Raw genomic sequence first — 13,731 nt, 5'->3', positions numbered from 1 at the left:
CAAAATAATAATGATATTAAAAAGCCTTCTTTAAAAGGTGTGTTTTAAGATTTTTTAAAAAAAACACGGAGGGAGGGCATCCCAAAGCCGAGGGGCCACAACCGAAAAGGCCCTGTCTCTAGTCCCCACCAACTGGATCTCTGTTAGTGGCGGGGTCATGAGCAGGGCCTGAGATGATGATTGGAGGGCTCTGGCAGATTCATTCATTTACTATATACAGCGACCTTTTTAAATGGGGGGCATTCAAAAATAGGATCCCCCACCTGCAATCTGAAAAGGTACGGTGTAGACATCTACCATCTCAGTCTAATACCCCATTCTGTGTAATGGGTAGGATGGACTGTTCTCAGTGATCCTAATTCTGCTCTAACTTTTTCTGGTGGTGACAAGAAATTCCACTCTTGGAGTTCTTCCTTTGTTTTCTTCTGTTGATCCACCTTTGTTTCTGGCAGCCCTTGGAGCAAAGAGATGATTTCCCTACAATCTGCTTTCCTACAGGAAATCTTCTGGGAGAGAATCACCACCGAAATACCATGTCATCGGCTTTCCTGAGACTTCTGGCTGTCATTTTGTCCCTGGTGTCGGCTGGTAAGGTCTTGGATAAGCAGAGACACCCATGTGCCTTTTGTCACAGTCAGTGAATAGGTTCAAGTGCCTGCTTGTGTGGGGTGTGTCCGTGTGTGTGTGTGTGTGTGTGTGTGTGTGTGAGAGAGAGAGAGAGAGAGGGGCAAGTATTTCTAAAAGTGTTTGTTTTGTCAAACTAATCATTGAGGAAAGACCAGTAGGACATACTACGCAAGGAACAATAGGAGCTGTCATTGTGTGAAATGTAAAGCCTGTTCTATTAGGGTTGTCATATTCAAGCTTCCCAGATCCGGGTGACCTAATCTGCATATTATGCAAAATATGCAACAGCTAATTTGCATTTTATTTATTTATTTATTTGACAGATTCGTACACTTCCCCTCTTTCTCTGCCCTCCCATGTGATCAGATCCAGAGTAAAATCTGGGCAATCTGGGTAGCGCATTTGAAATCTGTGTAAATCTGGGTGGAATTTAGCAGCTGGGTGGAGGAGCCACGATCCGGGGGCTACCCTACATTCTGGGGGACATGGCAACCCTATGGTCTATCCATAGCAGCAGGAATGTATCCATGCAGCAGGATAATGCGGTAGACTGGTCTGCACCACTTCAGATTGCAGGGGTTTGTGGTGCTCCCCACATTAAAAAACAAAACAGAAAACCCTTCCCTTCAAGTTTGCTTTTTTTAGAAAAATGTTTACATCACATAGAGAGAGGTTTTGGCCCAGCCCACTTTCCATGCTAGTTTTCTACTTGTAGAGATTTTAAAAAACAATCTTGGTGAGCATTCAACAACATGACAACACCCCCCTCCCACCGCTGCAGTCTGAAATGGTACAATCCAGTCTACCATCTCAGGAGGACTTTACCACTTCATTCTGCTGCATGGGTAGACCAGCCTCAAAGCCTGAGAGTAATAGGTGATAGAACGTTGAGATGGTAGAATGGATTGTGCTACTTCAAGGGTGGATACCATTTTTGGATTCTCCTTTGCGTGAAAAGAAACAAACAAGCTCTCCCTGTGAGCAGGAACTTGGAAAGCTGGGAATAGACTTGGCAAGATATTTTTCCTGCTTTAAAAAAAACCAAATAAAACAAGCATTTTTATATGAGGATGCCCTCAAAAGTTGTATCCCCCCCACACCTAGTCTGAGGTTGTAAGTCCACCCTACTACCTCAACTTCCCGTCACTTTCTGCTGTGTGAATAAAACCAGAAGAAAGAAAGCAGATGAACAGAAACCATAAAGCCTTTGCTTCTGGCCAAGAGAGATATGCATTAGCCACTGTTTCAGGTTTGCCTTCTTCCCCAGGTTGTGTTCATGCTTCACACTTTAGCCACATTCACATGTAATGGAGAACTGGAGTTGCAGGGACCTGAGGTTTCCTGACGGTTGCATCTGGATGTGTGCAACTCCGATCCTGTCCATTGCACCACCCAACATGCAAGGTTTTGTTCCAGTGACTCCAATTTGAACCCTTGGTTTGTAGTGAGTTTTGCCACTCAAAACCGAAGGTCCACAGAGCCTCTATTCTTTTCGAATGCAGCGCTGGAGGCTGCATTTGGAAGGACTGGAGTTGAGCAAGGAAGTTCCTCCCTCTCTCACTCTGTGATTGGCTGTGTGGGCTGTCCTTCAAGCAAGAAGGAAGCCCACACAGTCAGTTCCCCCTCCTCTCTGCGGTCTCGCTGATTGCAGAGGGGACGTTCTCCCTGTCATCAGAATGCGGACAGGAGATTGGGGGATGGAGGGGGAGCGGAACTGCGGGTCCATGGGACCCACGGTTCCATGTGATGTGCAAATGCGGCCATTATGGGAGACAAAAGTGCTTTTGAAGTTGTGTTCAGGAGTCAGGGAACACATCTGTGTCTCTCCCACATTCGTTTTGCACCTTAGGCCCAAACTTGTATAAGTAGCTTTGACTGTCAGAACCCCTGCATCCATCCCCCCCCCCCCCGAAATGGCCACATAAGACACTGCGGTCCTCTTTGGGTTGCTGTGTGGCCTCAGGATGCAGCCGTACCCGCCCCTCTCCTGAGCGATGCTTATGTCTGTTTTCTCTTTTCCTTCGAGCTTCTGCTGCAAATGGAGAACGGATACGTGGTGGGAAGCCTTGTTCTCCCCACTCCCAGCCATGGCAGGCTGCGCTTTTTACTGGCTTCCGTTTGCGATGTGGAGGGACCTTGATCAACAAATCCTGGGTGCTCAGCGCTGCCCATTGTAAAGCGACATTGTGAGTGGACTTGAGTTGAGTCTGTGTGTGTGTTTAGGTGTGCTCAAGGGGTGCGGTAAACAACCGGAGCCTGATTCAGACATCGAGGTCATTCATACCATCAAAACTTGTGTTCTACTTGGGTTTGGGGGCTGTGTGTGCTCTCAATTTTCAGTTGTGTGGAAGCAAGGGAGGGGGAAAATCTGGGTGGAAGTGAACCTGTGGAAGCAAGGTAGGAGGAAATCCTGGGTAGAAGTGAAAGTGTGGAAGCAAGGGAGGAAGAGAACCTGGGTAAAAGTGAAAGTGTGGAAGCAAGGTAGGAGGATAACCTGGGTAGAAGTGAAAGTGTGGAAGCAAGGGAAGAGGAAAATCTGGGTGGAAGTGAACGTGTGGAAGCAAGGTAGGAGGAGAACCTGGGTAGCCTTTCCTCTTTGACGCCAGGCAACTTTCCCAGCAGAGACTAATTGTGTCTGTTTATTCACAGCCCGTTTTTTGTCCGCCTTGGAGAGCACAACCTTCGGCGCTTGGACTGGTCTGAGCAGCTCAAACTGACATCAAAGGTCATTGTGCACCCTGACTATAACCCAGTAACCAAAAACAATGACATCATGCTCATCAAGCTGCTGTTACCAGCCTGCTTAAATAGCAAAGTCCAAACCCTGGAGTTGCCTACCCACTGCCCTGTGCCTGGGAACAGATGTGTTGTGTCAGGATGGGGGACAACATCAAGTCCACAAGGTAGGTTACATAGCGACATAGGAAGCTTCCCTGTACTGCACCAGGGCATCGGTCCATCTAGCTCAGTATAGCCTACGTTGAGCCCTTTCTCACGATCGGTGGGAAAGGGCAAGTGGGCTAGTGAGGAGGAAGCCTTTAAAAGCTTATCTCCTCGCAGATGATCGAGGACTCTTCCTGCTGCGGACAGATAGCCCGCCCAGACGGTTGTGGGCTACTGCCAGCCGTATGGAGGGTTGGGGTGCTGGGACCTGTCATCCCACATTGCCCCACCCACGGAACTCCCATAGGGCACCCCACAAGGCCATTATGGGGACCCCCCCTTCCCCGAAGCTGACCGGAAGCCCCGCAGTCTGCTAGCTCCAGATGCTCATGCTGGGGCTGGCAGACGATCAGGAAAATGGGGGTAGGAGTGTGCTTGCTCTCCTAACCTCATTTAGGAGGGTGACCCCAGAGGTGGCTTTGCAGCTGAGGCGCCACTGGGATCGGCCCAATCCTTGTGGTACAAATGCACAGGCAAAACCGGGCTAGGCTTCCTTAGCCCGGTTGTGCCTGGGTGTAATGATTTCATTGACCAGCAGCAGCATTCATTCATTTATTCATTCTGTTTCTATACCGCCCTTCCAAAAATGGCTCAGGGCAGTTTACACAGAGAAATAACAAATAAATAAGGGGGCTCCCTGTCCCCAAAGGGCTCACACTCTAAAGAGAAACATCCGATAGACACCAACAACAGTCACTGGAGGGATGCTGTGCTGGGGGTGGATCAGGCCAGTTGCTCTCCCCCTGCTAAATGAAGAGAATCAGCATGTTAAAAGGTGCCTCTTTGCCTCAGTTAGTTAGGTGCCTCAGTTAGCAGGGTGCCTCAGTTAGCAGGGGTATCCAGCCGTACCTGGAGGTGCTGCCATAGATTGCTCCTCAGACCTTCTGCGTGCAAAGCAAGTGCTTTTCTACTGAGCTGTGAATGCCTCTGGTGCATAAGGGAAGTTGTCTTCTCTTGAGTTGGACCATTGATCCATCTAGCTCAGTACTGTCTACGCTGCGGCTATCCAAGATTTTGGGCTGGAATCTTTCCCAGCCCTACCAGGAGCTTTTACAGATCGGGCTGTTACCCTGCATCTCCTCCGGAAGAGAGTGTGTGCATTCACACACCAGCCAAACTTACCCCGAAGTCCATTCGAGATCCTTGGAAGCACTCCGCACACAAATCGGGCTTCTGAATTCTAGCTTATCTCGATGTACTTCTGGGTTTTTAAAATACTGGTTTCAAGAGAGTTTTTCTGAAAACACGGGCAAATAGGGAGAGGCACTGACGTAGAATCATTGCGTTCCTATCCAAGGAGCGCTCGCTTGCTCACTCGTTCCCCATTGGCTAGAAGGAAAACACAGAGGCATGCAATGCAAACCTGCACCAAAAGGAAACCCAAGAGCAGAGGGCAGGGGCTGCTTCCCCCAGATAGCACGAGGGTAATTCGAAGCGGCTTCGCTCCACATTTACCCTGCAGCATGAAGCCATGTGTGAATAATTCCCTGGAAATGCTGCCAAGGATTGAACCTGGAACCTTCTGCATACAAAGCAGATGCTCTACCATTGAGTTACAGACCCATCCCATATGCTGGGACATATGAAGCTGCCTTATACTGAAGGCCTAGTGACGTGTTGTTTTAAGCATATGCTTTGGCACTGATGTGCTTAGTTATTATGTTCTAAATAATAATGGGGGGCATCGGTTTGGACCACAACTGCAGCATGGGGTGGAGCAGGGTTCAACCCTTTACACCCACCACAGTCCCAGTCTGGATTATTCCCATAACTATTATTTTACCCCAAGAGAGAAAATTCCCATTAGCGCCAAGGGTTGCTGTGCCATATGGAGTAGTTGTTGTACAGCTCAGCCTACAGACTTCCTGATTCTTCTCATTCTCTGGACGAGAAACCCTGTGTTTAGTGCCCTGCTCAAAGAGTTGTATATAACCCTGTCAGATAAGTCCATGGTTTGGTTATAAACATCCAAGGGGAGTCCAAATCCAGCAGTCAAGGTTGAACACAGATGCCATGATCTGGTCTTCCATTTGATGATCTTTCTGAACCTTGTGTTTCTTTACAGTCAATTTCCCAGATGTCTTGCACTGTGCAAACATCACCATTGTCAACCCTGATGTTTGCCAATCCATCTACCCCAGGTATTTCAATGAGAACATGGTATGTGCTGGTCAGATGGAGGGAGGCACAGATTCTTGCCAGGTGAGTTGATCTCCTTGACGGATATTTTTTAGGGAAGGGGAAGTGCCAGTAGTGAAAACGTAGATCAGGTGTTCTCAAACTTGGCCCCCCAGTGTAGTGTTTTTGGTTAACCCATTCCTTGAGCTAAATCCTTTTGAATGGGGATTTAGTTACTTGTATTCCAGTCCTGGGCGCTTTCCAAATTACACACTGTTCAGCAGTAAAATGCTTCAGCTTGGCAGAATCGTTGCACAACCTTCCTACAATGGGAAAATACAGCTAGTTCTTTGCAACGCACATGCAACGTGGTAGGGCTAAAACACAAGGATAAAATCCGAAAGAAAGCATCGGAAATATGAATGGCACCTTGCTGTCAGCACAGGGACTGCAGTGTTGAAACACAGGCAGTACGGAAGCACACTTAACGGACACCTAGTGACAGTGTTGTAGGGTGTAATCTGGGAAGCTCCCTGGAGTAGAGGCGGGGCTAACAAACAGCCAGCAGCAAGAGCATGAAAAAGCAGTCTGCACTTGCCTCTCTGTACATAATGGGGCTATTCTCACAACCAACAAAAATCGGGCTAGCAGAGGCTAGCCCGATTTTTGTTGGTCATCAGAACCACCGGGCTCGCAGTGGTTCTGGAGCAGCTAACCCACTCGAGAACCCCTGGCAAAAAGCAGGTTTGCGGAGCAAGCACTCCTGCAAACCTGCTTTTTGCGATCATGAGTAGCTGTGGCATGCCTTCGCGCCACGCCTACTCATGAGTAGACCCCCGGCCAGGAGGCTTAAAAGCAGCCTCCCGGCTCGGGGGTCTCCCCAGTATGCCCTGCACGCTCGTGCAGGGCATACTGGGGCTTGCGGGGGCCGCACGGCCCCCGCTACCCCACCCCCCTCCGGATCTATCTCAGAGCCGGCCATCATGTGGGTGGCCGATCCAGCCGCCCAGGGCTCCCTGCCCGCTCACTGGACAAAACCGGGTCTCACTGATCGTGAGACCCGGTCCAAGGTCTATTTCATTAAACTGTTACTGTTCCTAATTCCACTCCACTGCCTTGTCCTTGCATACCACAACTCTTCCCCTTGGATTTTACACCCAGATGTTGTTGGACTATGATGCCCACCTGCTGGCTAACACTTGCATTTTATGAAAACCCACCATTCGCTGTAAAGTAAAGTAAAGTAAAGTAAAGTAAAGTAAAGTATGCTGTCAAGTCAATTTCGACTCCTGGCGCCCGTAGTCTGGGAAACATACTACTGGGGATTCGAACCGGCAACCTTCTGCTTGTTAGTCAAGCATTTCCCCGTTGCACTTAAGGTGGTTTTTCACTATTAAAAATAATATTCAATTCTTCACACTATGCATGTGCAGGCCAGCAGGCGGCGCTGAGAAAATCACACCAGGACCCTGCTGTCTATCTGGACAAAGCATCAATTCATGCAGGCTTGGACAACAGAAGCCTACTAATAGGTCACACTTGGAAGCTGGAAGCACCCAACACCCTCTTTCAGCTTAATTCACTCCACAGAGGAGTACTCAGTGCAGAAGTGGGTTGGCAGGAGTGACCATTGTTCCTTTTTTCTTTCTGCAGGGCGACTCGGGGGGTCCCCTTGTCTGCAATGGGAAGCTGCAAGGGATTGTGTCCTGGGGCTACGAGATATGCGCACAACCAAACAAACCAGGAGTCTATGTTAATGTCTGCAAATACGTCGACTGGATCCGAGAAACCATAAGAAATAACTGATGGGTGTCCGGCTCAGATGGTCCTGAACAAACTTTGAGCGGAGGGCAAATATGTTTGCTGTTTGGGGGTGGAGCTGACTTGACTCCTCCACGTTGGTTGGTTTGCTCCTTGTCTGGTGCTTTCAGCACTTCCTTGCTGCTATGTAAAAATGTGAAATAATAAAAAGTTGTGTTTGATCACCAAGTCTTGTGTTGGCTTCTGGAAGCACCTGGGGCCTGTGACCTTTCCAGCCTACTTTCTGGTAGGCTTATGCAATTACCCAGCATTCTGTGTGTGTGTCCATGTGTCTGTTTGTCTATGTGTCTGTGTGTCCCCCGTCCCCCCACCCATCAACTTCGCAACCAATATGAACCAAATCAGGTACAGTTGTAGGGCCACATAGGGACACCTCAATGGCGTAGCTTGTGATGATGTCATCCACCCCGATCCAAGATGGCAGACACATATGGCTTTGAGGCTCAAGTGGGCTTGTGAACTGCCTAACCGATTTGAACCAAATTTGCTAAATAAATAAATAAATAACAAGTCTTTCTACTGAATCAGTACTGAGTGAGCAAAGTACAGAGCCCACCCCGAGACATTGAGGGTCAGACTAAGGCTGTTAAGACTCACTGAAGCTCTTCTCATGATCGATGAGAAGAGCTTCTTCCAGGTCTGTGGGGAGAGCAGACTTAGCAGACAATCAAAAGGTATCCCTGGGCGGCTGGATTGGCCGCCCACACAACTGCTGGCTCCATGACGGAACTGGCGGGGGCTGTAGGGAGCGGGGGGCCATGTGGCCCCTGGAAGTTCCAGAATGCCCCTCGATGGTGCATTATGGGAGTTCTGGGGGCTGCCGCTATGGTGCATTATGGTAGACCACTATCCGTGGTGCATTATGGTAGCAGCTGGACAATGCCTTGGCAAGCAATCCACTTGCCCAGCAAGAAGACCAGGATCATCTCGGGGGGCGTGGGGGGGAGGTAAGCATTTTCAGGCTTCCTCCCCTGCAGCATGGAGCCCTTTCTCTGTGATCATGAGAACGGGCTCTATGTTTTCTGCTTTCATGGAGTTTTGCATGAAGGAACATTCAAGACCTGAGAACCCCAATTTGCAGTCTGAAGTCACATGGTCCAGATGCAGATTTGCCACCTCCATTGAGAACTAAGCCATAGGGCAGGTTCAGACGACTGCCTGTAAGTACTTACTGAGTTGGAAGAAAGAGAGGAACCAGAGAGGAGCGCGCACAGTCCAATCAGATGTGTCATCTGAACTTACCGAATCTGGTTACGAAGAATATCTTCCTGACATTTCCCCCAAGATTCTCCGCAGAACTCCCAGATCTTTGGGACAGAGTTCAATAAAATGTTGGGTGGGTGGAGATTCTCAGTAACAGGATTTGGGTGTGTTCGGATGACACACTCAACAGAAGTGCATGCTCCCTGCATCCTCTGGTTCTGTTGTGAACCCCTGCTAACTGAGCAAAAAGGCATCTTTTAAAGTGAGGGATCTCTTATATTTAGCAGGGGGAGAGCAACTGTCCCTATCCATCCCCAGCACAGCATCCCTCCAGTGGCTGTTGCTGGTATCTCCCTTGTGGCTCTCTCTTTATTTTTAGATTGTGAGCTCTTTGGGGACAGGGAGCCATCTTGTTTATTTTTTATATATTTTCTATGTAAACCTCTTTGCGAACTTGTGTTGAAAAGTGGTATATAACCATTCGTAGTAGTAGTAGTAGTACCTTTCCGACTTACTAAGTACTTATAGGTGGTCGTCTGAACCTGCCCAGAGTCTGGGTTGATATACTAGAAAGAGAAATCCTTTGAGCATATTTCTCTCCCTTGTTACACCCCAATTCGCCCATGGACCAAATGCCCAACTAAATCCCTTGTAGAACCAGTGACGATAGTAATTAGGCTTGGTGAGGCTTATGATATGTAGCACTTCTTCTACAGTCCAGTAAACCATCCAACATCCAGTAATAACCCCCTGCAACACTGTTCCAGGCAGAAACACCCTGAATTACAGCTTGCACATTGAGATCATCACTGCTGGTGAGTGGTGACCAGCTACTCACATCCAGGTTAAAGCGATAAGGAAGTAGCTGTGACCCATGTACACTGTCATCCTATGTCCTAATACTGTGGAATTTGAACTTCAGCACCCAAATCTGTATACAGAGGCAAATCCAGTGTGAGTGAGCGAGTCCCAGTATTATACCATGCAAGAGTAGAACAGGAGGCCTACACAGAGAAAGATGGAGAGACATAAAGTTTTCAAGCATCTTGGCCAGTTACCAGCTTTTAAAAACCAGCGTCTGCTCCCATGCTCTTAACAGCAATTTGATCTGTAAATTTCCAGCAGGTGAACCTTTTCAGAGCGTGAAGATGAGCAATAGCAACTGCCATACCTTGCTTCATGAAAGGGCCACCCCTGAGGTATAGCTTTTCACCTTTCTTTGTATGTTAGGAGGCTGGATGCCTCTCCATCCATCCATCCATCCATCCATCCTCATTTGCTCATTTCCATTTCCATTGGCTCATCCATCTTCATTTCCATCATGAGAGGAGAGCTAGTCTTGTGGTAGCAAGCATGATGACTTGTCCCCTTAGCTAAGCAGGATCTGCCCTGGTTGCATATGAATGGGAAACTTGATGTGTGAGCACTGTAAGATATTCCCCTCAGGGGATGGAGTCGCTCTGGGAAGAGCAGAAGGTTTCAAGTTCCCTCCCTGGCATCTCCAAGACAGGGCTGAGAGAGATTCCTGCCTGCAACCTTGGAGAAGCCACTGCTAGTCTGTGTAGATAATACCGAGCTAGATGAACCTATGGTCTGGCTCATTATATGGCAGCTTGCTATGTTCCTGCCCAAGTCTCTGTTTCCTCCCCTGCCAGTGTTCTTGACAATCATTGGTTGTGCTTTATTTGAGGGATGGGCAGCAAATTGGGAGTTTCTTCAGTGAACATCCATGACGTGAGGTTAGTGGCTTAATCCCACTTTGTGAGTTTGGCCAAGCAGCCACAACACTCAAATAAAAATGAATCACCAAAGAGGTGTGTGGCATTATTGAGACGAGCACGTTGGATTAATAACAGAGGAGGAGGTAGCGTCCTGAAGACTCCAGACGTTTCGGGCTCTTGAGACGCATGACTGGCAGGCAGTTGAAATCAAAGGAGTATGTGGGTGTCGAAGGAAGGATGGGCCAACCTTTGAGGAACGTGACAGGCATCGTCAAATGGGCAGGCTCATCGCACTCATCCTAATGTGGAGTCTGGTTGGTGGGGAAGGGGAGGCTCTCTTCTGAATGGTTCCTTTTTCAACGCTTGAAGTACAAGCACATTTCTCTCTCAGCTCCGTCCTTTGGGCTGGGTGGATACTACCTCTGACTGCCGAAGCCTCCCTTGAAGCGAAAGCCCGAATCCAGTCTGCAGGTGACTGTTGCTCCAACGTTCTTGGTGGTGGCCGACATTTTGAAGTTTATAGGGAATATTTGTGCGTGCATATGGTTGAGTGAATATGGATGTGCAACTGTTTGTGTACATGCCATCTTTTTGTTAATGGTCGTGGTGGTGCGAGGAGAGATTCTGGAGTGGAGAGTGCTGGGAGTTTTCCACATGCAACACGTCAATGGCTGCCCTCGTGACAAACTGTGTGTCGGAAGAAACGCTGCAAATGGGCAGTGGTGGCGGCACCACAAAAAAATTGAGAGGGGCACAGATGGAGTAAAGAGCATTTCTGGGTGAGCTGTGTCCCACATGTTAAATTTCTGAAACAGAAATTGGGGACGGGGGCATCTGGAGGGGGCAATGACTCTTCTGAGGCCACCCCTCTGGAGCAGTCTTCCCTCTAACAGGGATCCCCAGATGTTGTTGACTACAACTCCCATAATTCTCAGCCAAAGGCCACTGCAGCTGGGGATGCTGGGAGTTGTAGTGAACAATGTCTGGGGATCCCTGTTGGAACAGTGCTCTGGAGTCACCCTTGGATAGATTCAGAACAGTAAATCTCAAGGTGAAAATGGGCCTCCCAAGGTGGGTAGTTCTGGGAGGGAAGGACTAGGTTGCCTGTTGAATCTTGACTGCTGGATTCATGTTCTGCACAACTATCGGTAACTAGCAGGTTTATCTAACAGGGTTTTTATTAAGAGCTCCCTAGTGGGGCTCTTAATGCAGGCCTGCATCGACCTGGTCTGAGGAAAGAGAAGGAGAGGGGAGTTTGGAGGCAGAACTATGCCTAAGAGAACTGGGCACAGTTAATTCACGGTGCCTCAGTTACAACACAAGGAGGTCATTCACACAATCAAAAACTGTGTTCTACCTGGGTTTGGGAGCTGTGTGTGCTCCCAGTTTTTGGTTGTGTGGAAGCGAGCTAGGAGGAAAACCTGGGTAGCTTCTCCTCCTATCTTGCTTCCACACAATCACTTCTACCCAGGCTTTCCTCCTACCTTGCTTCCACACAACCGGAAATTGGGAGCACACACAGCTCCCAAACATGGGTGGAATACAGCTTTTGGTTTTATAAATGACCTCAAGGATAATGGTTAGGGGAGGGCTAATTTGAACATCTCTTTTCCAGAATGTCTTAAGAGAAATATTTGTTTGCCGGTTTGGGGACCAGGGAATTAATAACCATATTCTTGATAATCTGCCTCCTTTCTATAAGGTGGCAAAGGAAGATGTGAGTTTCAGGAGGTATTGTTTTTGTCATGTAGGGATGAAGTAAATGACACTTGCTGAAATTCCCTATTCCACACGACTTTTTTTTAGTGCTGGAGCTCTATCCTCCTTTGCTTCTGAATCATCCTTCCTTGTGGGATGTGCAGCTATACAACTATGTTGCTTCTATGTTGCCTCTGAATTTCTTGCCCCTCTGGCTGGGAAAATAACGTTTTCTTGGTAGTGTTGCCAACTTTTGAATTGGCCCCCTGTAACTGTGCATTTAACATCAGCTTGGGTCTGAAGCAATTGCTAGTGATCTTGTTTAGATCTATGCCATGGACAGATCCATCTGCTGATTACTGCATAGTGGGCCTCTGATAAAGGGATAGCCCCCGGAAGCTCCAGCATGCCCTGCATGAGCGCGCAGGGCATGCTTGAGATACCTCCGAGCCGGGAGGCTGCTTTTCAGCCTCCCGGTCGGGGGTTTCCTTGTGAGTAGCCATGCCATGGAGCCGCGCTGCGGCAACTCACTATTTAAGAAACCGGGTTTATGGAACGCTCACTCCGCAAACCTGATTTAAGGGGAGGGGTATTTTGGCAGGTTCTCAAGGTCAGGCGAAATTGGGTTAGGTTCCCCTAGCCCGATTTTGCCTGATCGTGGGAATAGCCTCCGGGTTTTGTTTTTCCCTGAAGGGAGGCTGCGAATTCTGGCTCAGCCCGAGGTATGCCCGACTTAAAATAATCCTCCATTTCCAGCGGCTTTTGAAAAAGCCTTGAGGTTTTCGCTAAGCTCCGACGCTTGTCTTTGATGTGCATAGGGAAGCAGCCGAGGGCTACGTGAATGCTTCACCTAATCCCCCGGATTAGACTGTCTTGCATGTGCCGCCGAGAAGATTCGCTCCTTGGCTACCCCACAGCTTAAAGCCCAGTCTGTGAAACCTCCTGCTGCCTGGTTCTTGAACTGGAGATGCCACAGATTGAATTTGGGGGACTTTGGGATGAAAAGCCTACGATCTGTCACTGAGCTTTGGCCCTTCCCCAGACAGGGAACTGACTTGCAGGTCTTACCTTTGGGAAGGCTGGGACAGTACTCTTTTGGACAGACACCGAGGTCATCCACACAGTCCAAAACGATTGTGTTCTACCTGGGTTTGTGAGCGGTGTGTGCTCCCATTTTTGGTTGTGTGGAAGCAAGGAGCCCTTTCTTACGACCAGTGAGAAAGGGCAATCAGGTTAGTAGGGAGGAAGCCTTGAAGAGTATACCTCCCCATACACAAGCAGTTCCATCCTGGAGAGACCCCCGAGCCGGGGGGTCTACTCGTGTGTCGCCACGCACCGCGGCAGCACATGAGCAAAAAGTCAAGGTTAACGGAGCGCTGACTCCATTAATCTCTCAGTCTTAGGGGAGGGGTATTTATGAGAATTAGCCGCGCGGCTTCCGTTGCAGCACACGATCGCCCAAAAGCGAGCTAGGCTCCCTTAGTCCGCTTTTGGGCAATCGTGAGAATCGCCTCATTGTGTGAAAGCAAGGCAGGGGGGAAACCTGGGTAGCTCCTACCCAGGTTTCCCTCCCACCTTGCTTCCACACAACTGGGAATTG

The 13,731-nt window shown here is 48.8% G+C and overlaps 1 protein-coding gene across 2 annotated transcripts; it reads left to right on the top strand.

Moving 5' to 3' along the window:
* The first annotated feature begins 1,611 nt into the window (after nt 1-1,611).
* Nucleotides 1,612-7,673, top strand: LOC128332936 (trypsin-like). Of its 2 annotated transcripts, none has more exons than XM_053267764.1 (5): nt 1,612-1,876; nt 2,654-2,813; nt 3,277-3,530; nt 5,712-5,772; nt 7,342-7,673. In XM_053267764.1, the coding sequence occupies exons 1-5, from the start codon at nt 1,813-1,815 to the stop codon at nt 7,481-7,483; spliced, it is 681 nt and encodes a 226-aa protein (XP_053123739.1). In that variant the 5' UTR covers nt 1,612-1,812; the 3' UTR covers nt 7,484-7,673. The 2 variants fall into 2 exon arrangements, with proteins under 2 accessions (XP_053123739.1, XP_053123737.1); XM_053267762.1 differs by having other exon boundaries at nt 1,614-1,876; nt 5,636-5,772.
* Nucleotides 7,674-13,731: the final 6,058 nt, after the last annotated feature.

Source organism: Hemicordylus capensis, chromosome 7 (genome assembly GCF_027244095.1).
Source record: "Hemicordylus capensis ecotype Gifberg chromosome 7, rHemCap1.1.pri, whole genome shotgun sequence".
NCBI lineage: Eukaryota > Metazoa > Chordata > Lepidosauria > Squamata > Cordylidae > Hemicordylus > Hemicordylus capensis.
Note: the sequence above shows the minus strand (reverse complement) of the source record. Positions and strands in the feature narration are given on the sequence as shown.